This window comes from Delphinus delphis, chromosome 10 (genome assembly GCF_949987515.2).
Source record: "Delphinus delphis chromosome 10, mDelDel1.2, whole genome shotgun sequence".
Classification (NCBI taxonomy): domain Eukaryota; kingdom Metazoa; phylum Chordata; class Mammalia; order Artiodactyla; family Delphinidae; genus Delphinus; species Delphinus delphis.
This window is the reverse complement of record NC_082692.2, coordinates 23,448,880-23,473,197: the sequence shown is the minus strand read 5'-3', so window position 1 is coordinate 23,473,197 and position 24,318 is coordinate 23,448,880. Positions and strand designations below refer to the sequence as shown.

General features: G+C 56.3%; 2 protein-coding genes across 6 annotated transcripts; both read left to right on the top strand.

The window, feature by feature from the left end:
- The first annotated feature begins 5,316 nt into the window (after positions 1 to 5,316).
- On the top strand, positions 5,317 to 7,298 carry ZBTB12 (zinc finger and BTB domain containing 12). The gene is made up of 2 exons (XM_060023253.1): positions 5,317 to 5,371; positions 5,876 to 7,298. Exon 2 carries the CDS (start codon positions 5,896 to 5,898, stop codon positions 7,273 to 7,275), a length of 1,380 nt encoding a protein of 459 aa, XP_059879236.1. The 5' UTR covers positions 5,317 to 5,371; positions 5,876 to 5,895; the 3' UTR covers positions 7,276 to 7,298.
- A 2,147-nt stretch (positions 7,299 to 9,445) lies between these two features.
- EHMT2 (euchromatic histone lysine methyltransferase 2) lies at positions 9,446 to 23,954 on the top strand. Of its 5 annotated transcripts, XM_060023258.1 has the most exons (28): positions 9,446 to 9,534; positions 10,181 to 10,247; positions 10,344 to 10,562; positions 10,658 to 10,911; positions 11,590 to 11,674; positions 11,763 to 11,803; positions 11,964 to 12,119; positions 14,169 to 14,306; positions 14,427 to 14,541; positions 14,699 to 14,800; positions 15,021 to 15,169; positions 15,254 to 15,397; positions 15,484 to 15,719; positions 15,800 to 15,982; positions 16,106 to 16,188; positions 16,661 to 16,767; positions 16,848 to 16,970; positions 17,058 to 17,159; positions 18,955 to 19,059; positions 19,158 to 19,312; positions 19,398 to 19,565; positions 19,973 to 20,117; positions 20,495 to 20,572; positions 20,948 to 21,063; positions 21,168 to 21,254; positions 22,755 to 22,833; positions 22,973 to 23,148; positions 23,473 to 23,954. In XM_060023258.1, exons 1-28 carry the CDS (start codon positions 9,493 to 9,495, stop codon positions 23,651 to 23,653), a joined length of 3,636 nt encoding a protein of 1,211 aa, XP_059879241.1. In that variant the 5' UTR covers positions 9,446 to 9,492; the 3' UTR covers positions 23,654 to 23,954. The 5 variants fall into 5 exon arrangements, with proteins under 5 accessions (XP_059879241.1, XP_059879242.1, XP_059879243.1 ...); XM_060023259.1 differs by lacking the exon at positions 14,699 to 14,800; XM_060023256.1 differs by lacking the exon at positions 9,446 to 9,534 and having other exon boundaries at positions 9,953 to 10,247.
- Positions 23,955 to 24,318: the final 364 nt, after the last annotated feature.

Here is a 24,318-nt window from a genome sequence, read left to right as displayed (position 1 = left end):
AAGTGAATGAATTACTGCTACACAGTCAACGCAATCATAATGTTGAGTAAAAAAGCCAGCCTCAGAAAAACACATGGAGTACGATTCCTATGATTCTATCCCTGTGAAGATCAAACAGGCAAAACTGAACAGTATACTGTTTAGGAATAGATAGATAGTGGAACATAGATAGTGGAACTATGAAGATAAACAGAGGAAGTGAACCTAAGGAATTCAGAGTGGAGTTCACTCTCCCAGGAGGGAGAGGGATGCAGTCATCGTGGAGCACATGGGACATCTGAGGTCCTGGGAATTTATTTCATTTTGTGTGTGTGTATGTGAATTATGATTTTTTTAAATTTTATATTGGAGTATAGTTGATTTACAATGTAGTGTTGGTTTCAGGTGTACAGCACATTGATTCAGCTCTAAGGGAATTTGTTTCTTAAGCTGCGATCAAATACCCAGGGGTTCTGTTACATTCATCCTTAACTATACATGTTCATTCTGTACATGCTTCTATGTGTATAATATGTTCAAAATAAATATTTTTAGGAGAGAGGATGAGTGTGAAGAGAGAGTGAAGAGGCTGAGTGAGGAACTCAGAACGCTGGCTGTGCTGGGAAGAGGGGAGGAAGCTGGAGAGGATCCAGGATGAAGAAGCAAGAGCCTCAGTTAAGAGACAGGGCCGCTTGCTGAGCGGGATGCCTGCAGAGAAGGGGATCCCGAGTGCAGTGGGGGACTCAGGAGAGAGGACAGGGTTGGAAGGGAGCTGTGGGAGGGGGAGGGGCTCTTCCAGGTGCACAGAGTGGCACCCAGAGCCCAGCTGAAGCGATGCACTGTGAGTGGTACCTTGGCTGGACAGGGAAGGAAGGGAGGGAGGGAGAGAAGGAGGAGGGCCTGAAAGAAAAGGAAAGCCCTGGTGACTGGAGGTTCCCCTGGGGAAGCGAAGCAGGTAAACTCGCTGCCCTCTACGAGGGAGCAGTCTGAGGGCTACTCAGAGAATGGTATGCTGGCATTTTAAATTTCAGAGAGGATGTAGTCCCAGGCGCTGATATTCGCCAGAGTATGATTCTGGGAAGAAAGTGGATGAGACAGAGTCAAGATAAAAGTTGTTGGAAGGAGGTCAAGAAGCTTTGAAGAAACCAGTAACACAGGGATGGGGTCTGGGTGGGGGTGGGAGGGAGGCCTTTGACAATGTACCCTTTTATACTTTTTGAATTTTGAACCATACAAATGATTCTGTGAAAACATAAACAAAAAGAAATTTTAATTGGGGTGTGGATTAGGTCATTTGCATGGACACTGGCAGGCCTGGAAGCCAGTTGCTCATGGCAACAAGCAGAGGCAGGGAGTAGCAGAGGAGGACTCTTGAGGCTGGAAGGAAAGGGTGTTTGGCATGAAGTGGAAGAGTCCTGTTCCTGGGGTTGACAAGAAGCTAGGAGAATCCGCCATGGCCATCGTTTCCCCAGACCTAGTGCTGAGCAAAGAGGGGGTGGGGGGAGGGAGGAGGGGAGGTGGGAGTGTGACTTGGAGGAGGGGGAAGATCATGGGCTGCAGGGAGAACTGAATTCCCTGTAAAGCAGGAGGGGGAGGGAAGAGTATATCAGGAGGCTGAGGCTGTGAGAGGGTTCCACAGAGCGGCGGGAACAGGTTACTGGAGAAGGTGCCGGCACTCAGGAAAGGTCGAGGAATGGAGTCCGCTGCAGGAGACGGGTGGGAGTTTAGGAAAGGTGATTTTACAAATAGAGGGGACTGGTGTGGGCCTTTTGTTTTTGTAGGGTTTCTTTTCTCAAGCTGTGAGCCCCTGTCACCATTGCCTGAACAGGCTGCCATTTCGCCAGGATTCCTACAGTGAGGGCAGAGCTGAGTGTGGGGCAAAGGAGAAAGGGGGAAAAGTTGGAGCTTTTGTTGTAACACAGGAAAGTCTTATCAGCCTATGGATTAAAAAAAACCCAGGCTGCGGCTTCCCTGGTGGCGCAGTGGTTGAGAGTCCGCCTGCCGATGCAGGGGACACGGGTTCGTGCCCCGGTCCGGGAAGATCCCACATGCCGCAGAGCGGCTGGGCCCGTGAGCCATGGCCGCTGAGCCTGCCCGTCCGGAGCCTGTGCTCCACAACGGGAGAGGCCACAGCAGTAAGGGGCCCGCGTACCAAAAAAGAAAAAAAACCCAGGCTGACTTCCCTCCTCCTTTCTCTTGGTTGCTCAAGGAATATAGTTATTTCAGTCTGGGCGAAGTACAATTGTAAAAGTAAACCCACTGCCAAAAATACTTTGAATGTCACAGGGAAATGTCTAAGCTTTCCTACTGCTTAGACATTTCCTACTAGGCCACTGCTCACCTCCATTAGTAACCAAGAGTGGTGCTCTAAGCCCTGAGTTCACTAGTCCTTGACCTCTTCTCCCAAGCATACACACAAAAATACATACACCTCTTTTCAGGTTGAAATTTTGTGGACTGACAGGGCTGGAAGAGGCTTCAGAGGACAAACCTCCATTTCATTGAAGAGAATACTGAAACCTCTGGGGCCTTGAGGACTTCAAACCTGGACTAGAACCTAGATCTTCTGTTCCCTAGCTTTTTTTTTTTTGGCTGCACTGGGTCTTCACTGCTGCACGCGGGCTTTCTCTAGTTGCGGTGAGCGGGGGCTACTCTTCATTGTGGCTTCTCATTGCGGTGGCTCTCTTGTTGCAGAGCATGGGCTCTAGGCGCATGGGCTCAGTAGTTGTGGAGCGTGGGCTCAGTAGTTGTGGCGCACGGGCTTAGTTGCTCCATGGCACGTGGGATCTTCCCGGACCAGGGCTTGAACCCATGCCCCCTGCATTGGCAGGCGGATTCTTAACCACTGCGCCACCAGGGAAGTCCCCCTAGTTTTTTCTTGAATCCTTGGTCAGATTTTATTTCTCAGTCCCACTAAGAATCCTGAATGTATCTGTTCTTGACACCATGCCAAGGCGTTTGGCACTGCCACCCAAGGACGGGAGGGCCTCTCCTTTTACATTGGCAGAAGTTGGGGGCCAAAGGCCAAGGATCTAGACATCCCTGCATGGGGTATGTGGGAAAACAGCCCTACAAGATCTCCGCACCAGACTGTACAGGAAGAGACAGGCTTGTGCACTACAGCTTGTTTCCATATAAAATGGCAACTGGGTGGGCTGGGCATTTGAAGGATTCAGCAGCTGTCAACCCTACCTGCCACCTAGGACCACCTGTCTTAAACTCTAAACTGAGATAAGGACCCCTGTCCCATTCATACTCCCAGAAAGGAAAAGCAGCAAGAAAGGGACAGGATACAAAACTTTACAAACTTAAATTCTTACCTTGACAACTTTTAAAATTTCTGCTCTCACTGGAGTGTGAACAATTCTTCTGAGAAGTTTGGCAGTGAGGGAAAGAAGAGATAAGATAGGGGAGCAGATTTTTAGTTAAAGTTCTTTTGAAATTTCAGTCTGTCCCCCAATTAGGCAAAGGAGAAGGGAGCTCTCATTGATTCAGCACCTACTATATGCCAGGCTCAGTTAAACTTCACATTAGCCCTGTGAGGAATCAGGGCCCCTCCAATTCAAAGATAAAGACTCTGTGATTCAGAGAATTAAGTAACTTTCCCAAGGGCCCTTTTCATAAGTAGTGGAATATGGCTTTGAGCCTAGGTGTTGTGTCCAACACAAATGCCTGACAACAAAGATATTTCTACAAAGAGGGCATTTTAGAATAGAGAGAACGAGATGAAGGCAAAAAAAGTCAGAGAATTTAAAAGGGAAAGGCAAAGAGTAGAGGCACCATCTAAACACTGCCCCCACTCCCCTACCAGAGGGCATCCCCTGAGTTCAGGATTCAGTTTAAGTCAGGAACAAACATTTTATGGGTGGATGCTGGCTGGACTGAAGAGGAATGACTTCAACAGTCTTTTATTGTATGACTTTTATTTGCAAAACATAACCCAGGACATAATTCATGCAATCAAGACGTTTACAATCCAACGGGGAAACCAGATATTGAACACATTCCACCAAATTTGATGTGTAAGGAAAATGCTCTAGTCTCCTGGAGAATGTAACAAACAAATCTAGTTGGCAGGAAACAGGGGCTTCTTCACCTGGACTTGGTTGGGTGGGGAAGTGAGGGTAGGTATGAGAGGTGCAAGGAAGAGGGAGGGAAGGGAGCCAGTCTTCGAGGCTGGTGATGAAGCCATGGAGACTGCAGCTCAGTTTGGGAGTGACAGAGAAAGAGGAGGCAAAGGTGCAGAGTTGAGGGAAAGTTTTGTTTAGGGCAGTGGAGCTCTGACCTTATCAGTCTGGTGGAGGAGGCAAGGATGGGAAGGATGCTAATATAAATATCATACTAATATAAATATTCACATAATTAGAAGAATTAGTACTAGGTCTATTTATATAGTAGGGGTGAAATAGTCAAGGTCATCGACCTTACGAGGGCGTTTGCCTTGGCAAGAAATTGGGATCAATTCTGAGAATGGGGGGAAGGGGAGGATAGGTGTGATTTCATAAAATTTTGAGACAGAGGAGAGGAAGTTGAGGACACTGGATTGTTGGGCCTTGCAGAAAGTTAAAATATCTTTTAGGCCGGGAGTGCTGAGTTGGTTACTAGCTTCAGAAGAGTTGGAAAAATCTGGAAGTGTGGCTGGAGGAACTGTGAACATAATCAACAAGGGATGCAGGCGTGGGCAACAGCAACCAACATCTCGATAGCCACGGGGCGGTCTGGGACCCCGGGAGGGGCGGTGGCTGCAACTCCGGCCCCGCTCCGCACAGCTGGGCCAGAGCAGCACCACTCCCGCGAGCAGGTGGCAGCGCCGCCCGCGGGGAGCCAGGCAGACGGGGAGCGCCGGGGGCGGCGTCGCGCATTGGGGGCAGAGGAGCAGGCTGCGCCGCGGGCAGCCGGGAGCGGGAGGCGGGCCCGAGTGAGCGGGCCTCCGCGCGGTATTTGGCACGCACGCGCAGACGGGCCGCGGGGCCCCGAGGCACAGAGGAGGGGGAGCCAGAAAGAGGGGGGTGCAGAACGTATTTCCGCTCTGGCGGACAAATAATACCGGCCAAAGGAGAGGCCAGGCCGTCCGGCCCTTTAACCGTGTGGGGGGGGGCTGGTGAAGAAAGGGGGGTCGGGAAAGGGGGAATCCTGCTCCTTTAATTCCCTCCCCTCTTCCTCCTCCCCGAGTTCTCGCCGACGCCGCCGCGCGCGGGGCCTGGAACACACGCCACGAGCCGCCCCCGCCCCTCCCCCCTTACGCCCACGCGGAGCCGGCCCCGCGCGCGCGCCCCGTGCACCCCCGCGCCTGCGCGCTGCCCAGGCCCTGCCCGTGTGTGGGGGCGCAGTCGGCCCCGGGGGGGGTGGGGGAAATAGGGGGGGAAAAAAACAGCGCGCGGAACCCGGCCAGGTGAGAGGCGCGTGCACTCAGGGTCGTGGGGCGGGGGGGGGGGCGTGCCACGGAGTTCTGAACGTTGTGGGGGGGGGCCGTGCACGATGCGTGCAGGCAGGCAGGAGACGTGAAAGTCGCGTGCAAACGTGCAAGGGGGGGTGGAGGAATGAGGCAGCGGGTAAAGGGGGCGGGGTGAGAAGAGGCTGCAACCGGGGCCACCCTAGAATCCAGGCCTCTGCTCCCGCTTCCGCCGGCCTTCCCCCGTGGGCGCGCGGGCTCGCCCCATCTTCGCGGGCTGTCGGGCTGGGGGGTGTGGACGCCGCTGCCCCGCCCCCGGGAACCACGCCTCCCTCCTTTCGGAGGGACAGCGCCTCCCCGGGGGCTGGGGAAACTGAGGAAGAGGCTTGAAAACTGGATGATCTGATGCTGGGAGGGCCAGGCAAGAATGGGGGTGCGAGGCCTGGAGCCTTGGCCTAGGAAAGCCGGAGACCTTTGTCTCTGACCGGTTTCCTTCCCAACCAGGGTGGCCCACCCCCGCCACAATGGCCTCTGGGGTGGAAGTCCTGCGCTTCCAGCTGCCCGGCCACGAGGCCGCTACGCTGCGGAACATGAACCAGCTCCGCGCAGAGGAGCGGTTCTGCGACGTGACCATTGTGGCCGACAGCCTCAAGTTCCGCGGCCACAAGGTCATCTTGGCCGCCTGCTCGCCGTTCCTGCGGGACCAGTTCCTGCTGAATCCCAGCTCTGAGTTGCAGGTCTCCCTGATGCACAGTGCACGCATAGTGGCTGACCTGCTCCTTTCTTGCTATACGGGCGCCCTGGAATTCGCCGTCAGGGACATTGTTAACTACCTGACGGCCGCCTCCTACCTGCAGATGGAGCACGTGGTGGAGAAATGCCGGAATGCCCTCAGCCAGTTCATCGAGCCCAAGATAGGCCTCAAAGAGGATGGGGTCAGCGATGCCAGCCTTGTAAGCAGTGTCAGTGCCACCAAATCCCTCCTCCCTCCCGCCAGGACCCCGAAGCCAGCCCCCAAACCCCCACCCCCACCCCCTCTCCCCCCTCCACTCCTGCGGCCTGTGAAGCTGGAGTTCCCGCTGGATGAGGACCTAGAGCTGAAGGCCGAGGAAGAGGATGAGGATGAGGACGAGGACGTGTCTGACATCTGCATCGTCAAGGTGGAATCGGCCTTGGAGGTGGCACACCGGCTCAAACCTCCCGGAGGCCTGGGAGGAGGCCTGGGCATCGGAGGCTCTGTGAGCAGCCACCTTGGGGAGCTGGCCCAGAGCAGCGTGCCCCCCAGCACTGTGGCTCCACCGCAGGGCGTGGTGAAAGCCTGCTACAGCCTGTCCGAGGACGCAGAAGGGGAGGGCCTGCTGTTGATCCCAGGAGGCCGGGCCAGTGTGGGGGCCACCTCAGGCCTGGTGGAGGCAGCAGCGGTGGCCATGGCTGCCCGGGGGGCGGGGGGCAGCCTGGGGGCGGGGGGCAGTCGGGGACCCCTGCCCGGAGGCTTTTCCAGTGGCAATCCCCTAAAGAACATCAAGTGCACCAAGTGCCCGGAAGTGTTCCAGGGCGTGGAGAAGCTGGTCTTCCACATGCGGGCGCAGCACTTCATATTCATGTGCCCGCGCTGCGGCAAGCAGTTCAACCACAGCAGCAACCTCAACCGCCACATGAACGTGCACCGCGGCGTCAAGTCGCACTCGTGTGGCATCTGCGGCAAGTGCTTCACACAGAAGTCCACGCTGCACGACCACCTCAACCTCCACTCGGGAGCGAGGCCCTATCGCTGTTCCTACTGCGATGTGCGCTTCGCTCACAAGCCTGCCATTAGGCGGCACCTCAAGGAGCAGCACGGCAAGACCACGGCCGAGAACGTGCTGGAGGCCAGCGTGGCTGAGATCAACGTCCTCATCCGCTAGCGCTAGCGTGGCAGGCGCTGGGTCCCTGGGCTGGGGGGGAAGGGGGCTCCTTGGTCCAGGAGAATAGGGGGGTGTGGGGGGCAGGGGCAGGCAGGTACGGTGGGGAGCCTGAGCAGACACACACATCCTGAGGGAGGGGCCGAAGATTCCTTAGAGAGAAGACCTTGCCTCTTCAGAAGAAAAGGATGGACAGGGAGAGAGTTCTTTGAGAAGGCCAAGGGAATAGGGGGTCCCAGAGAAAGATTTTCTTCTCTTGGAGGTGCATGGATATGTGGAGGGAGGGAAAACGTCCTATGGGATGAGGAGGGAAAAAGACTGGAAAATATTTTATTCCTGGCTACGGCTGCCCAGGAAGAGGTTCTGGCATTTCGTGAGGTAGGGGGTGGGTGGGTGGGAATTGGGAGGGAATTTGGCAGGAGGCAGCTTACCTGCTCCTGCTTGGACTAGATCCTTGGGAGAGGGAGTGGTAGGGGGAAAGGATTATTGAATTCCGGAAAAGGAAGGGGGAGACAGTTCTTGCATGCTGGGGAAATGGGATGGGTACAAGGCTCACCAAAATTCTAGGGAGGACAAAGGAAGATAGCAGGTAAGAGAATACGGGGGTGAGCATCCTGGGTAGATACTGGGAAGGGGGGTACAATAGCAGGAACTACGAATAGTGGTGGGGGTGGGGGGTAGGGCACTGAGATGAGAGGCGGCAAGGAGGGCTGTTGCGGTGGGGGAGGGAGAGGAGTAGAGACTTATACAGTATTTTTTAAGAAAACAAAACGTATTTTTTAGGATTTTTTCTGGAGTTTGGGGTTTTAGTTTTTCTGCTTTTGTTTTCCACAAAATAAAAAAAAAAAACTTTTTCTTCTTTATACTCTATCTGGCAACTGCGTGTAAATGACTATCCCACCCTAGACCACCTCACCCTCTGATGCAATATTCTAAGTACCCAGAGGACACAACTCACGCAGGTCTCATGCCTGAAGGAGCCTTGAGAGGGGAAGGGGAGTGTGACAAGTGGGCTCCTCTGGCCAGAGACCCTCCCAGTTCTGCATCCTCAACTCCTGGCAGATACCTCACAGCCCAAGTGTTCCGTGATTGTTTGGCGGAGGTGTTAACAAATGACCTACTCTAGTTGAGTTTGGTATCAGGGCTAGGGATGGGGCGTAGGCGTGATCATTGTGCCCACCAAAATTGTAAGCTGGAGCCTGAGTTTGGGGGTTTTTGGTCTGGGGAACGGGTTCCTGTCCTGAAGAAAGATAAAAACTACTGGGTTAAGATGCGGAGAAGACTACAATTCCCAGAAAGCTCTGGAATAGTTCTTAACCGAAGAGAACTACAGTTCCCAGAAGGCCTTGAATTGGCCTCAGATGCCCTATACCCTATCCACTTGCCTGTGTCAAATATCGCATGTGAGATACAGCCATTTTCCAAACTTTGACCAGATGTAAATACCTAAAGAGATGGTACTCTAAATACTGCTTTCAAAGTTGTGTGTCCTGGTGTAATATCACTCATACTTCCACTGTCGGCTGGGCTATGACCAACGGAGTGCCTGCTGTGCTTGTGAAGTGTTTGGCAAAAAAAGTTTACTTATTAGAGTGTTACCAGACAGTAATGACTCGGGCCTCTGGGGGCTTACCTGGATCTCTAGTGCATGTGGTGGCGTGACATGTCTGGCATAAATGGAAGAGACATTTAGCCCCAGGTTTTCAAAAGGGATCGCTGCTCCAGGGGACACTTGAAACTGCATGCTAGAACCAGCGAAGAGTAAAGGTGTCCTCCGCGCGTCCCCATCGCCCCCTTCTTGCTCGTTAGAGAAGCAAGGCCAAAACTGAGGCCGAGTCTTCTATCTAGTGACCGAGAAGCTAGAAAGGAACCAGAAGCGGGAGAAGCACACATGGGCAGGACTGGAAATACAGCCAGTGCCGAGAGCCGGGAGGCTCAGTCGCTCCGCTAGTTACCTAAAGCCAGGTGGCAGATGGAGGAGCCACACCTGGACCCAGGCGTGCCTCGCCTTCGGTTCCCAGCTAAGCTGAGGCCAGGAATGGCAGGAATTCTCCCCGGCAGCCCCCAGCTTAGTACAGGAACTGCCATGTCTGAGGCCGCCCTCCGGGGAAAATGGCCAGAAAATGCGTAGTGGCTCCTTTAAGGCTCCTCCTAGCCCTCCTACTCGCCCACGTGACCCGGGGCGGCCGCGCGCCGGCTCGGCCCCCAGCGCAAGCGGCGATGGCGGCGGCGGCGGGAGCTGCAGCGGCGGCGGCCGCCGAGGTGCGGAAGGGGAGGGGGAGAGGCGGGTGCATGCCCGCGCGCGCGCCCGGGGGAAGCGCGCGCCCGTGCAATGCTCCGGGGGTGCATCGGGGCCGGGGGGCCCGGGCGAGACTTGCAGCAATCCGGAGGGCCAGCACCGGGGGCGGATGAGGGGACCAGGGGGTGGGAGGTGGGGGGAGTGGGCACCGAGGCGCGCGTGCAGCCGCCGGCTGCCCCCGAGTGGGCAGCGGGCGCCGGCGCCCCAGGAACACGCGCGAGGGGCACGAGGGGCCGTCCACCGGGCTGGGGGACAGCGGGTGCTGGAGGGGTTGGTGCCCGGGGTCCCCGCGGCCTGGGGGACAAAGGGGGAGAGGCGCGTGCAGCCGGGAGGAGGGGGCGGGGCCGGGGTGCGGAGGCCCCGCCCCCTCCCCCTCCTCTCTTCTCGGTCCCTGAGATGCGGGGTCTACCGAGAGGGAGGGGGCTGATGCGGGCCCGGGGGAGGGGTCGTGCGGCCCCTCCGGGCAGCCGTGGCCGCGGAAGGGGGGGGCCCCATAGAGGAAGAGGTAGGCCCCGGAGCCTCCTGTCTCTTCCCAGGGCCCAGGCGTCCTGGGCCCCTCAACTTCCTACGGGACTGACCAGCTCTCCTATCCCTTGTGTCCCCTCCCAGGGGGAGGCCCCCGCTGAGATGGGGGCGCTGGTGCTGGAGAAGGAGCCCAGAGGAGCCACCGAGAGAGGTGAGTGCAGCAGAAACAGGCCCAATTGGACCTTCACCTCCGCCAGCACAGGATCTCTTGAGCCCTTAGCCCTGAACTTTTTCTCTTCCATTACAGTTCATGGCTCTTTGGGGGACACCCCTCGTAGTGAGGAGATCCTGCCCAAGGCCAACCCCGACTCCCTGGAGACTGCTGGTCCCTCATCCCCAGCCTCTGTCACGGTCACCGTCGGCGATGAGGGGGCTGACACACCTGTAGGGGCCACACCACTCATTGGGGATGAACCCGAGAATCTCGAGGGAGATGGGGACCTCCATGGGGGCCGCATCCTGATGGGTGAGAGGCCAGGGAGCCTGGGGGTGAGGTGGGGCATTCTCTGACTTTGTCTTCCCTCTTATCTTGTCTCCTGCCTGCTTGCCTGTGTTTTTCAGGCCATGCCACGAAGTCATTCCCGTCTTCCCCCAGTAAGGGGGGTGCTTGTCCCAGCCGAGCCAAGATGTCAATGACAGGGGCCGGAAAATCACCCCCATCAGTCCAGAGTTTGGCTATGAGGCTGCTGAGTATGCCGGGGGCCCAGGGGGCAACAGCAGCAGGGCCTGAACCCCCTCCGGCCACAGCCAGCCCGGAGGGGCAGCCCAAGGTCCATCGAGCGAGGAAAACCATGTCCAAACCAGGAAATGGACAGGTGAGGCTTAGGGGGAGGTTTGCGGGGGTGGGAGAGACAGGGTAATTAACCGTAAAACTCTTGTGGGCCGCTTTTTTACAATTTACCTTCAGGTGTTTTCTTCTCCAGTCACTGCTTCACATATTTGCCAAGGGCTACTGTGTGTCAGTTTCTCTACTGGGGCTTAATCTGGAACAGACAGGTTTCTATCTTCCTGGGGTTTACATTCTTAGGCAGAGGGAAGTAGAAAACACTAATGCTAAAGAGTTAATTATGTAGTTAATGTCTTAATTACTCTTATAATAATGACTAGAGAAACTTCAAACCACTTTTCCTTTCTACCTCAAAGCAGGCCCCAAGGGAACTTCTCCCTTCTTTGAAACTGCCCCTGCTGTTTTAAAGGTTTTACTATGAATCTCTACAGGGAAGGAGCTGAGGGCCACAGAAACATCCGAAGAGGGAAATGACAAGAGCCCCAGAATCTCAGAAGCTTTATGACAGTGTTTTTAGGGCTCTTGGCATCAGTGTTAGATGTGGGATGTGCTTGACACAATTCTTATTATTGGCGCAGAACTTCAGATGGCATTTTTTGAGGGTGTGGCTCACCACCCCACCCCAACCTGGGGCTTGGCTCTAAGCTAATCCAGGCAGAACCATAGATGCTCCCTGCCCCTAAGCGTGCTCCCTCTCTGCCCCCAGCCCCCAGTCCCTGAGAAGCGGCCCCCTGAAGTGCAGCATTTCCGCATGAGTGATGACGTGCACTCGCTGGGGAAGGTGACCTCAGGTCAGTCCCACCCCCTACCTACCTGCGGCTTGCTATGGCCTGTGCTAAGGGTTTAGAGTACAGGCCTCACTCCTTTCTCTCTTTCCAGATGTGGCCAAAAGGAGGAAGCTGAACTCAGGAGGTGGCCTGGTGAGCCAGGAGAGGCAGAGAACAGGGCCTGGGCCTCTCCGCCTGGGGGGCTGCTAGGAGGGATCCTAGGAGCTGGGGCTCCATCTCGCCCTCAAGGGAAATGGGGTGTTGGTGAGGGAGTGCCAGCAGCTTCAATTTTTTTCTTTAAATCTTTTTCTAGTCAGAGGAGTTGGGTTCTGCACGGGGTTCGAGAGAAGTGACCCTGGAGAAGGGGGACCCCGGGTCCCTGGAGGAGTGGGAAACGGTGGTGGGGGATGACTTCAGCCTCTACTACGATTCCTACTCTGTGGATGAGCGGGTGGACTCTGACAGCAAGGTGAGAGGGAGCCAGCCGCCCTCCCGGCCAGTGCTCCCCCACGTCCAGGGCTCGCTCTCCAATCTTCCTGCCCCACTTTCTTCTCTCTTTCCTTTTCTGAACACCCACTAACTCACTGCCCCATACTGTCTGTAACTTATTTCCAGCGTGTGCTCTACCCCATACCATCCCCTTGCACCTCTCCACAGTGAAAATCACCATCCTGGACTTCGGGTTTAACATCCCATTTTATGGTTTATTTGTTGTTTGTTTGCTTGCTTATTCCTTTGTTCCTTGTTTGGTTTTATTTCACATATATGTCTGTCTATACAGCAGAATGCTTAGTCTTGCCTGTTTTGCTTTTCATTCGTTTTATCGTGGAAACTTTCAAATATACACAAAAGAATAGAATAGTGAGCCCCCGGGTAGCCATCACCCAGCTCTAAGGATTATCAATACACAGCTGACCTTGACTCATCTCTTCCTCCCCAACACCCACACTTACTGGATTGTTTCAGAGCAAATCGCAGATACCATATCATTTCCACAAGTATCTCTAAACATAAGACCTCTTTCTGTTTCTAAAAAATTTACAAATAATTTTTTTTTTCCACCGTGCGGTATGTGGGGATCATCGTTCCCCAGCCAGGGATCAAACCCATGCCCCCTGCAGTGGAAGCGGGGAGCCCTTCCACTGGACCACCAGGGAAGTCCCTACAAATGGTGCTTTAACACCATCACCTTGCTACCAGTCAGTCTTCACATTTTCTCGGTTGTTTCATAAATGAGTTTTCGTCTGTCAGGTTTCAGTGGGGTCCACACATTGATTTGATTATTTTTCTTAGGTCTCTCTTGATGTATAGGTTCCCTATTTAAAAAAAAAAAAAAAAAAAACTTGCCATTTATTTATTGAAGAAACCAAGTCGGTTATCCTACAGAATTCTTCACATTTAGGAGTTGGCTGTTTGGGTGGGGATTAACACATAACTCTCTGCCCAATGTTGCATCCCATCAGGCGTGGAACATTTGGTCTTTTATTAGTGAAGTTAAGATCAGTGGATTCAGGGGATATCAGCCTGACTTCATTATAGTGTTTCTAGTTTTTTTTGTTTTTTTTAATCTTTGGCTGTGTTGGGTCTTCGTTGCGTGGGCTTTCTCTAGTTGTGGCGAGCGGGGGCTACTCTTTGTTGCAGTGCGTGGACTTCTCATCGCAGAGGCTTCTCTTCTTGCAGAGCATGGGCTCTAGGTGCACGGGCTTTAGTAGTTGTGGTACGTGGGCTCAGTAGTTGTGGCTCGCGGGCTCTAGAGCACAGGCTCAGTAGTTGTGGCGCACGGGCTTAGTTGCTCCTCAGCATGTGATTTCTTCCCGGACCAGGGCTCGAACCCATGTCCCCTGCATTGGCAGGCAGATTCTTAACCGCTGCACCACCAGGGAAGCCCCTCTAATTCGTTTTTCATTTAGTGTATTCAGTCTTGCCTCTTTATGAGCTTCATCAAGAGTCTTCTACTATACGTGTGTTATCTAGAACATATTCCTTTCTTTTCCTGTTTACTATTATGTTGCAAAGATTCATCATGTTGTTGCATGTCACCATAGCGCCTTTTTTTTTTTTTTTTTTTTTTGCGGTACATGGGCCTCTCACTGTTGTGGCCTCTCCCATTGCGGAGCACAGGCTCCGAACACACAGGCTCAGTGGCCATGGCTCACGGGCCCAGCCGCTCCGCGGCATGTGGGATCCTCCCGGACCGGGGCACGAACCCGTGTCCCCTGCATCGGCAGGCGGACTCTCAACCACTGCGCCACCAGGGAAGCCCCAGCACCTTACTTTTTATTACAGTATAATATGCTACACCTCCTCTCCGTATCCAGCCCTTTCCTTCCTTTCCTGTTCACGCTCATCATCACCACGGAGCCATCCGTGGAGAATTGTTGTTTTCTTGATCCAGCCTCATTCTCTGAGTCCCGGGGGTCGGATGTGTCCTGCTCTGCCTGTCTCCCATGTTCCCCCCAGCAGACAGCTGTGGCCTGGGGGTCACTGTTTCTTCAGTCTCACTTTGCCTCTCTTCCAGTCTGAGGTCGAAGCTCTGGCTGAACAACTGAGTGAGGAAGAGGAAGAGGAGGAGGAGGAAGAGGAGGAGGAGGAAGAGGAGGAGGAGGAAGAGGAAGAGGAGGAGGAAGATGAAGAGTCAGGCAATCAGTCTGACAGGGTAGAACTGGAGGCTGGCATCCCCGGAGGAGTGGGGACTTTGGGGACAGCGGTCTGAGTCCTCAAAGGAGGCGTTTATGGGCTGGGGGCCGGGCTCTTTAACGCTCTTCCTCCCCCCCAGAGTGGTTCCAGCGGCCGGCGCAAAGCCAAAAAGAAATGGCGGAAGGACAGCCCGTGGGTGAAGCCATCACGGAAACGGCGGAAGCGGGAGCCTCCGAGGGCCAAGGAGCCACGAGGTGAGAAGGCTCCTCTGTTTCGGGGTCCCCTCCTGCAGCCCCCTCCCGGTCCCCAGAGAGCATGCACGCACACACACGCTAGCATGCACGCCCGCATGTACCCCCGCATCCAGGCACCTGTGAGCTCGCACTCTCACTCTCTCTGTCTCTGTGTCAGGAGTGAATGGTGTGGGCTCCTCAGGCCCCAGTGAGTACATGGAGGTCCCTCTGGGGTCCCTGGAGCTGCCCAGCGAGGGGACCCTCTCTCCCAACCACGCTGGTAATTGCCAATTGCCGGGATAGGGAGCCACTAGGGGGCGCCCTCGGGGCCGGAGGGAATGGGGAGGAGGGGAACCCCGCTGGAGCTGGGGTGTCCGTGGCCAGACTTTGGGGGTTCTGGAGCACGGAGGGAAAGTCAGGGCGGGGGTGAGAGGCCCCAGGAGGGGTCCTGGTGGGTGAGAGGCTGGGCCTCCCTCAGCTCCCTCTATCCTCCATCCAAGGGGTGTCCAATGACACATCTTCGCTGGAGACAGAGCGTGGGTTTGAGGAGTTGCCCCTCTGCAGCTGCCGCATGGAGGCACCCAAGATAGACCGCATCAGCGAGAGAGCGGGGCACAAGTGCATGGCCACGGAGAGCGTGGATGGAGAGGTGGGCCTCTGGGCTGGTAGGTGACAGGGCATCCAGCCCCAGAGCCCAGCCTCACCTTCTGTCACCCATCCTCACTGCACACAGCTGTCGGGCTGCAACGCTGCAATCCTGAAGCGGGAGACCATGAGACCGTCCAGCCGCGTGGCACTGATGGTGCTCTGTGAGACCCACCGTGCCCGCATGGTCAAACACCACTGCTGCCCAGGCTGTGGCTACTTCTGCACGGCGGTGAGTGACCAGTGGGGCAGACAGGCAGCATGCCCCATGGGGGTAGGGGCTCCCAGAGCCTGGCCACATTGTTTTCCTGCCCCCAGGGCACCTTCCTGGAGTGTCACCCCGACTTCCGAGTGGCCCACCGCTTCCACAAGGCCTGTGTGTCCCAGCTGAACGGGATGGTCTTCTGTCCCCACTGTGGGGAGGATGCATCTGAGGCCCAGGAGGTGACCATCCCCCGGGGGGATGGGGTGACCCCACCGGCTGGCACTGCAGCCCCTGCCCCCCCGCCCCTGGCCCAGGATGCCCCTGGGAGAGCGGACACTTCCCAGCCCAGGTACTGGCTTTGCCCTTCCCTTCTGTCTGCTCCCTGCCCCAGTCCCCGTCTCCCCTGAACGTTCACGCCTTCTCCCACAGCGCCCGGATGCGAGGACAGGGGGAGCCCCGGCGTCCACCCTGTGACCCCCTGACTGACACCATCGACAGCTCGGGGCCCTCCCTAACCCTGCCCAATGGGGGCTGCCTCTCAGCTGTGGGGCTGCCACCTGGCCCAGGCCGGGAGGCCCTGGAAAAGGCCCTGGTCATCCAGGAGTCAGAGAGGTGAGTAGGGGTTTCCCTCGGGCACAGCAGCTAGGACCGGGGCTGGAAGTGTGGAGCTGCAGGTGTGGGGACCGATGCTTGAATCTGGGGAGTCAACCCCCTCTCCCTCCCTCACCACGGCAGGCGGAAGAAACTCCGTTTCCACCCCCGGCAGCTGTACCTGTCCGTGAAGCAGGGGGAGCTGCAGAAGGTGATCCTGATGCTGTGTGAGTATCACTCCTTCGTTCAGCAAACCCTGCCTGAGCACCGATTATGTACCAGTCACTGGACTCGGGGCCAGGACGGCAGCAATGAGGGACATCGTCCTTGCCCTGAAGGACTTCGTGTGGTGGGGGAATAACCTGTGATGATGGGGACTGGGGACTGTTCTGAGTGCTTTGCACGTTCACTCACTTAAATCTTCCCAGCGGAGGCCCAGAGAGGTTAACTACCTTGCCCAGTGCACAGCAGTACTAAGGGGCAGGGGCAGGGCCGTTTGAACTCAGGCAGAGCTGGTGCTCTTAACTTCTTACCCTGATCAGTGCCGTGCTGCAGTGCAGGTGAGCACAAAGAAGGCCCAGGAGGGCCCCTGACTCAGGTTGGGGCCCTGAGAAACCTTCCTGGAGGAGGTGCCACCCGCCCCCTAGCTTGCTTACCACCTGTCCCTCCCTCTCCCGGTGTGGCGGGCCCTCCCCGCAGTGGACAACCTGGACCCCAACTTCCAGAGCGACCAGCAGAGCAAGCGCACACCCCTGCACGCGGCTGCCCAGAAGGGCTCTGTGGAGATCTGCCACGTACTGCTGCAGGTCAGCGCGGGCCCAGCCCTAGGACCCCCTCCCCTGCCCAGCCCCTCCCTGGTGCCAGCCTGCGTGCCCCCTCCTTGCAGGCTGGGGCGAACATCAATGCTGTGGACAAGCAGCAGCGGACGCCGCTGATGGAGGCCGTGGTGAACAACCACCTGGAGGTGGCTCGCTACATGGTGCAGCGCGGGGGCTGCGTCTACAGCAAGGTGCGCGGCCGGGCAGGCCGGGGCCGGGGCTCAAGGCCTGGGCTTGAGGTGCCAGCCAGCCGGCTCATCTGCCTGCATCGCCCTCAGGAGGAAGACGGCTCCACCTGCCTCCACCACGCAGCCAAAATTGGGAATCTGGAGATGGTCAGCCTACTGCTCGGCACGGGACAGGTGGACGTCAACGCCCAGGTCAGCGGCCGGGCTTCTGGCCCAGCCCCCTGGGGTCCTTGCCTCAGCCTCAGGCTTTAGGTCCCCTTTCTCCCTCGTCTGACCTTCGACCCTTTCCCTGCATTTCACACTGTTCCAGTCTGTCCCCGTCTCTTTTTCCCCCTTCATTTGTATTTCTCTTCATTCTCTTCTGTTTTCTTTTTTCTCTTTATCACTTTTCAAAATGAGTTGCGGCCTTCATCTCTGGAACTGTCCAGTGAGATTCCTTACTAAGTCAGTTTTTCGTGTGTTGGAGGTGTTTTAGTCTGTGTCATTCTTGATCTTTGGGTTTTTTTATTTAATTAATTTTTATTGGAGCATAGTTGCTTTACAATGTTGTGTTAGTTTCTTCCGTACAGCAAAATGAATCAGCTATACATACACATGCATCCTGTCTTTTTTGGATTTCCTTCCCATTTAGGTCACCACAGTGTGTTAGGTTCCCTGTGCTATGCAGTATGTCCTCATTAGTTGTCTATTTTATACATAGTATCAATAGCGTGTATGTGTCAATCCCAATCTCCCAGTTCCTCCCACCCTCCCCTTGGTATCCACACATTTGTTCTCTACGTCTGTGTCTCTTTCTGCTTTGCAAATAAGATCATCTATACCATTTTTCTAGATTCCACATATATGAGTTAATATACGATATTTGTTTTTCTCTTTCTGATTTCCTCCACTCTGTAGGACACTCTCTAGGTCCATCCATGTCTCTACAAATGACCCAATTTTGTTCCTTTTTATGGCTGAGTAATATTCCATTGTATCTTTGTGCCATATCTTCTTTATCTATTTCTCTGTTGATGGACACTTAGGTTGCTTCCTTGTCCTGGCTGTTGTAAATAGCGCTGCAGTGAACATTGGGGTGCCTTCTTGATCTTTGAATTATTCTGTCCCTTGTCCAGAAGAAGCCCCTTGCCATAGGCTCCTGTGACTTTTGAAATGACCCAGTGGCCTTTGAGAGCATCCTTTTCAGCACCTATCCTGCCCCCAACTCAGGATCTACCATTTCTCTAAGAAACTCTGGTTCCTTTAAATGGGAAATATTTTTTAGAGACTACAGTTTGTGTACCTAGGGGTGGTCATTGTCGTTGGGTCCCTGCTTCTAGGACTTTTGAGTGGGCAGATCGAGGAAATAATGTATTTTTTCTTTTAATTTTTTATTTTTTTTTAATTTATTTATTTATGTATTTATTTATTGGCTGTGTTGGGTCTTCTTTGCTGCACGCGGGCTTTCCCTAGCTGCGGTGAGCGGGGGCTACTCTTTGTTGCGGCGAGCAGGCTTCTCATTACGGTGGCTTCTCTTTTTTGCGGAGCACAGGCTCTAGGCGCGCGGGCTGCAGTAGTTGTGGCTCGTGGCCTCAGTAGTTGTGGCTTGCGGGCTCTAGAGCGCAGGCTCAGTAGTTGTGGCGCACGGGCTTAGTTGCTCCGTGGCATGTGGGATCTTCCTGGACCAGGGCTCGAACCTGTGTCCCCTGCGTTGGCCCGCAGATTCTTAACCACCGCGCCACCAGGGAAGTCCCAAGGAAATACATACTTTTTAAAAAGAGAAAAATCACTTCGCGGCCTTGAGCAATAGACGTTTACTAGTCCCATCTTGTAAACGAGGAAACTGAGACCCAGAGCCGTTAAATGATTTGCCCAGGGTTCCACAGCCTGTGAGTGGTGGGACTCTGAGTGTGAGTCTAGCTCCGGAGCCTGTGCTCTTGACCCCATCTGTTTGGGTGAGCAGGGCTGGAGCTGCCTCTCCACGCTCCTCCTTCCCCCCCACCCACAGGACAGTGGGGGGTGGACGCCCATCATCTGGGCCGCAGAGCACAAGCACATCGAGGTGATCCGCATGCTGCTGACACGGGGTGCCGACGTCACCCTCACAGACAATGTGAGAGTTTGGTCGGGATACGGGAGGTGGGTTCAGCCCCCCCGCCCCTGAGCAAGGTGCCGGCTGGGTTCACACCTCTCCCCCTGCCACCTCCACAGGAGGAGAACATCTGCCTGCACTGGGCCTCGTTCACCGGCAGCGCCGCCATCGCAGAGGTTCTCCTAAATGCCCGCTGCGACCTCCACGCTGTCAACTACCATGGGGACACGCCCCTACACATCGCAGCCCGGGAGAGCTACCACGACTGCGTGCTGTGAGTCTCCACCCCTCCCCCACCTGGACACTCCTCTGCCCCCTCTCACAGCCCCGGACCCCACAGGCTTCCCGTCCCCTCCCAGGTTGTTCCTGTCACGCGGGGCAAACCCTGAGCTGCGGAACAAGGAGGGGGACACGGCGTGGGACCTGACCCCCGAGCGCTCTGACGTGTGGTTTGCACTCCAGCTCAACCGCAAGCTGCGGCTCGGGGTGGGAAATCGGGCCATCCGCACTGAGAAGATCATCTGCCGGTGAGCCTGGGCTCTCTCTTTACCCGGAGCGACCTCCGCCCCCTCCCCTGGCCCCTAGAATCCTCTGAGCCCCCCAAACCACCTCTGCCCCCCATCCGCCTGCCACACGCACACGTCAACTAGATGCACCAAATAAAAACAGGGACCATCCAGCTGAATTAGAATTTCGGGTGAACAGCGCATACTTTTTTAACGTTAGGAGGGTCCCATGCAGTATTTGGGACATACCTGTACTGAAAAATTGTTCCTTGATACCCTGAAATTCAGATTTCACTGAGTGTCCTGCCTTTGATCTGGGAACCTTACTCCCCACGCCCCAGTGAACCCCCAGAACCACCCTCTTCCCTCACCCAGCCCTCTCCCCACCTAGGGGAGTCCTCACCCACCTCCATCTCCCCTCCTGCCAGGGACGTGGCTCGGGGCTATGAGAACGTGCCCATTCCCTGTGTCAACGGTGTGGACGGGGAGCCCTGCCCCGAGGATTACAAGTACATCTCGGAGAACTGCGAGACGTCCACCATGAACATCGACCGCAACATCACCCACCTACAGGTGAGTGCAGGGCCCTCCCTGGGCCCTCCTCCCAAAGGGACACCCAGAGCCACCAAGTACAGCTGGGCACACTGTGGGCCAACGAGGGCACCTGGCCAAGGTGGTGGGGCTGAAAGGGAGCTCCGGTGTGGGCTTGCATCCACCTAGGGAGGGCGTCCTTTTTCTAGGACACGTGAAGGTATCACATGGGCTCATGGTGGCCCTAGAGACACCCCCATCAGCAACATCTTGATTCCCCCTCATCCCGGGACCATCACCATCACTGTCCTACAAGGTGGACCCTAGAGAAAGGACAGCAGTTGTGGGGCAGGGAGCACTGGAAGCTGAGGGGCCGAGGCCAATTCTGGGGGGTGAGCTGACCCTACCTCCCGCCCCAGCACTGCACATGCGTGGATGACTGCTCCAGCTCCAACTGCCTGTGTGGCCAGCTCAGCATTCGCTGCTGGTATGACAAGGTACGTGCCCTCGCCCTGGCCGCACACACACTCATCCACTCCTTTGGGGGAGCTGGCCTCTGACACCAACTCTCTGGGACCTTGTCCCTCACCTTCTACCCTGTGGGGGAAGCAGCAAAGAGGGCAGGGCGAGACCTGGGATTCCTAGGCTGTTGCCAGGACAGAGAGGGGCCTGGCCCAGATATATGCAAACACAGGGCGAGGGTTGCGTGTTTCCTGTTGGATAAACTAAGAGCATATGTGGCCTCCCCCAGCCTGTCCTCCCTGTGTCTGGGTTGGGGTCAGCAGTGGATTTTTCTGTGAAGTCTTGGGAGTCCTGGGCAGCTGAGGTGGGCACCACACAGAAACCACTGTCCTCCCCTCCCTCAACCCCAGGACGGGCGGCTGCTCCAGGAATTTAACAAGATCGAGCCCCCGCTGATTTTTGAGTGTAACCAGGCGTGCTCCTGCTGGAGAAACTGCAAGAACCGGGTAGTGCAGAGTGGCATCAAGTGAGGCCCAGCCCCTCAGCTCCCCTCGCTCCCCTTTCTCCTTTCTCTCCCTCGGGGCGCTTCCAGGTCACGCCACTGAATATCACCCTCTCTCCCACCCCCAGGGTGCGACTGCAGCTCTACCGCACAGCCAAGATGGGCTGGGGGGTCCGAGCCCTGCAGACCATTCCCCAGGGGACTTTCATTTGCGAGTGAGTGGTGGGGAGGGGGTACTTTGGCTCCTGGGGGCGTGGGGCTGGATGCAGGGCCACGGCTGACTCCCAGGCCTCCCTCTCTGCCCTCCTCCCTGATGGGTCCCAGCTCTTCCTGCTGCCCCCACTCCAGCCAGCCTCCTCTGACCCCCATCCCCAAGCCTCCGCTCTGGCCAGACCGCAGTGCCTGCGTCTCTCCCTCCCCTTCGGTGTATTTCCGACCCTCACACTCCCTCTCCCCTGCCCTTCCCAATTGCGGGAAGCCCCGGTTTCACAGACAGACAGAGCTGGGTGTCCTTGGCCAAGTTCACAACCTCTCTGAGCCTCATTTTTCTTGTCTGCAAAATGGAGGTGATAACAGCTGCCTTTCTGTCCACCTCATCAGGGGCCTCAGGCCTCTCCATCCATCAATTCTTTCTCTTCCCATTATCCGTTACCTCTTCCTTCCCCTAGCTTTTACTCCATAGCCTTCAAACGTAATCTAGGTCTCCTTTGGCCTTAAAAAAAAGAAGAAGAAAAAAAAAGAAAGAGTCCTCCAGCCCCAATTGCCTATTTAAGAGACCATTCATTTTTCCTCCATCATGTCATCTCTCAATTTGACTGAGGCAAGCGACCCCTGCCTCCTGGGCCTCAGTTTCCCCATCATCCATTCACTGCTCATCCCTGTCCACATCTGCCTTTACCCTCACCCCTCTGCTGATGCCGCCTCGCAGCAGTCCCACTCCCTGACCCGTGTGTCTCAGTCCTCATTCTCCTGGCACCTGCCACCCCCCTCAGCTCTGGCTCCCATGACACCGTCCTCACCTGCGACCCATCCATTCTTCCTCTTCACCAGCTCCTCTCCCTCTACTTTCCAAACGTGGGTGTGCTCACCCCCAGTTCTTCGTAGCTCCTGCGGCTCCGTCCCCTCCCTGCTGTCCTCACCCCTCTCCTGTCCTCAGCCCAGCGTTGCCCCCACCTGCTGGGTGATCCCTAGTCCACAAACCCCCGTGTCTACGCCTGAACAGATTTCCCCACCCAGGCCGACTGCCCACAGATACTGATCCCTTCACCCCAGAGGCTGGGCGCCGCCGCGCTCACCCGAGTCATCCTCTGGTGCGGCTCGAGCCCCTCCCTCTAACTTCCCCACCACTGCTTCTCCAGCTCATCCCTGGCCCCACTCTGTCGGTCCTGCCTGTTGATCTAGTTGTCTGGTGGGACCCCAGTGGCGGGAGTGTGTCCTGTGTGTACCCTCACGTGCCTGTGTCCCCAGGTTCCTCCTCCTGTACCCCCCTTCTGGGTGGGGGCCACCCACCCCCTCCCAGATGATGTCCGCTATCCTTGGGGGCCCACTGTGCCTTGGGTCGCCCACCCCAGTCCCAGCTGTGCTGATCTGTGAGATTCACAGACAGCTGACAAACAGTGGAAGAGGAATCCTGGGGCTGTGAGGAGAGACAGGGCCTGGAGCCTGCTCCCGGTAATGCCTGCTCACCTCCAGAACCACCACTCCCTGCCCAACAGGTATGTCGGCGAGCTGATCTCCGATGCTGAGGCTGACGTGAGAGAGGATGATTCTTACCTCTTCGACTTAGACAACAAGGTGGGCAGGAGACCCCTCTGCCGCCCTCCTCTCAGCAGATGGAAACCCGAGGAGGAGGGGCTGGGTGGTCAGCGGGGTGGGGAGGTTGGCCCAGCCAGCGGGGTGGTGGTAGATGTGACGAATGACGCCCTCCCATCAGGATGGAGAGGTGTACTGCATCGACGCCCGTTACTACGGCAACATCAGCCGCTTCATCAACCACTTGTGTGACCCCAACATCATCCCCGTGCGGGTCTTCATGCTGCACCAAGACCTGCGATTTCCACGCATTGCCTTCTTCAGCTCCCGAGACATCCGGGCCGGGGAGGAACTGGGGTGAGGCGCCCTGCGGCTCGGCCAGGGTGTGGGAGATGCAGCGAGCCCAGGACCCAAAGCGGGCGGCTGGCGAGTGCCTGGTTTCCAGGCATGGATTAGAGCAGAGCTTGTCCGATGTCACTGTAAACAGTCCTGAGCCTCACAGATTCTGAGTCAGTAGGTTTGGGATGGGGCCTGAAGAATCTTCACTTCTAACAAGCTACCAGGCAGTGCTGGTGCCGCAGGTGCATTAGAACAGAGGAGGGCTTAGAGCCCCTCCGAAGATGGGGGTGGATGCTTTGGAGTGGGTCTGGGTCCCACAGACCTCTTGTGCTTCTCTGACAGGTTTGACTATGGTGACCGCTTCTGGGACATCAAAAGCAAATATTTCACCTGCCAGTGTGGCTCTGAGAAGTGCAAGCACTCAGCTGAGGCCATTGCCCTGGAGCAGAGCCGCCTGGCCCGCCTGGATCCCCACCCCGAGCTGCTGCCTGAGCTCGGCTCCCTGCCCCCCGTCAACCCCTGAGAGAGGACCACGACCGCCACCCCAAGCCCTGGACAGCCAGCTCCGCCACTTGCTGCCCACACCTGGGGGTGCTACCGTCTCCTCTCCCCCTACCCCTTTGCACATTCCTCAGTTAGATCCCAGCCAGGCCCTGGAGGTCTGACAGCCCCTCTCTCCCAGAGCTGGTTCCTCCCTGGGAGGGTGACTTCAGGGCTGGCCACACCCCTGTTCCCCACCCTCAGCTGAAGTCTAATGAATTGAAGTTGGGTGTCTGTGCTAATCGGTTTCCTTTGTTCTCAATAAATGTTGGGTTTATAATAAACTGGGTGACTGTTGGCGGAAAAGCACACACAGCCAGAGGGAATGTGGGTCCAAGGGGCAGAAAGAGGATGAGAAGCAGGCTGGACAGGTGTGGCTGGTGTGGTTACCCTCCAGGGGAGGGGGAGGGTTGTGAGGGGATTACTGGGGGGCAGGGTCTAGTCAAGGGCAAATCTCATCTCCACACTTAATCTTTGGCAGGAGGGTGTAGGCGTGACTGTACTATGATTGAAGTAGTTTGCAAAATTCTGAAGGGTTTTCTTAGAGCGTGGGAGTCCTTCAGGCCATGGTCCATGAGGCCCGAGCAAGCAGCCCTGACCTGACCCACGTACCGGGCTTGCCTTCCAGCTTCCAGCCCTCCAGCACGG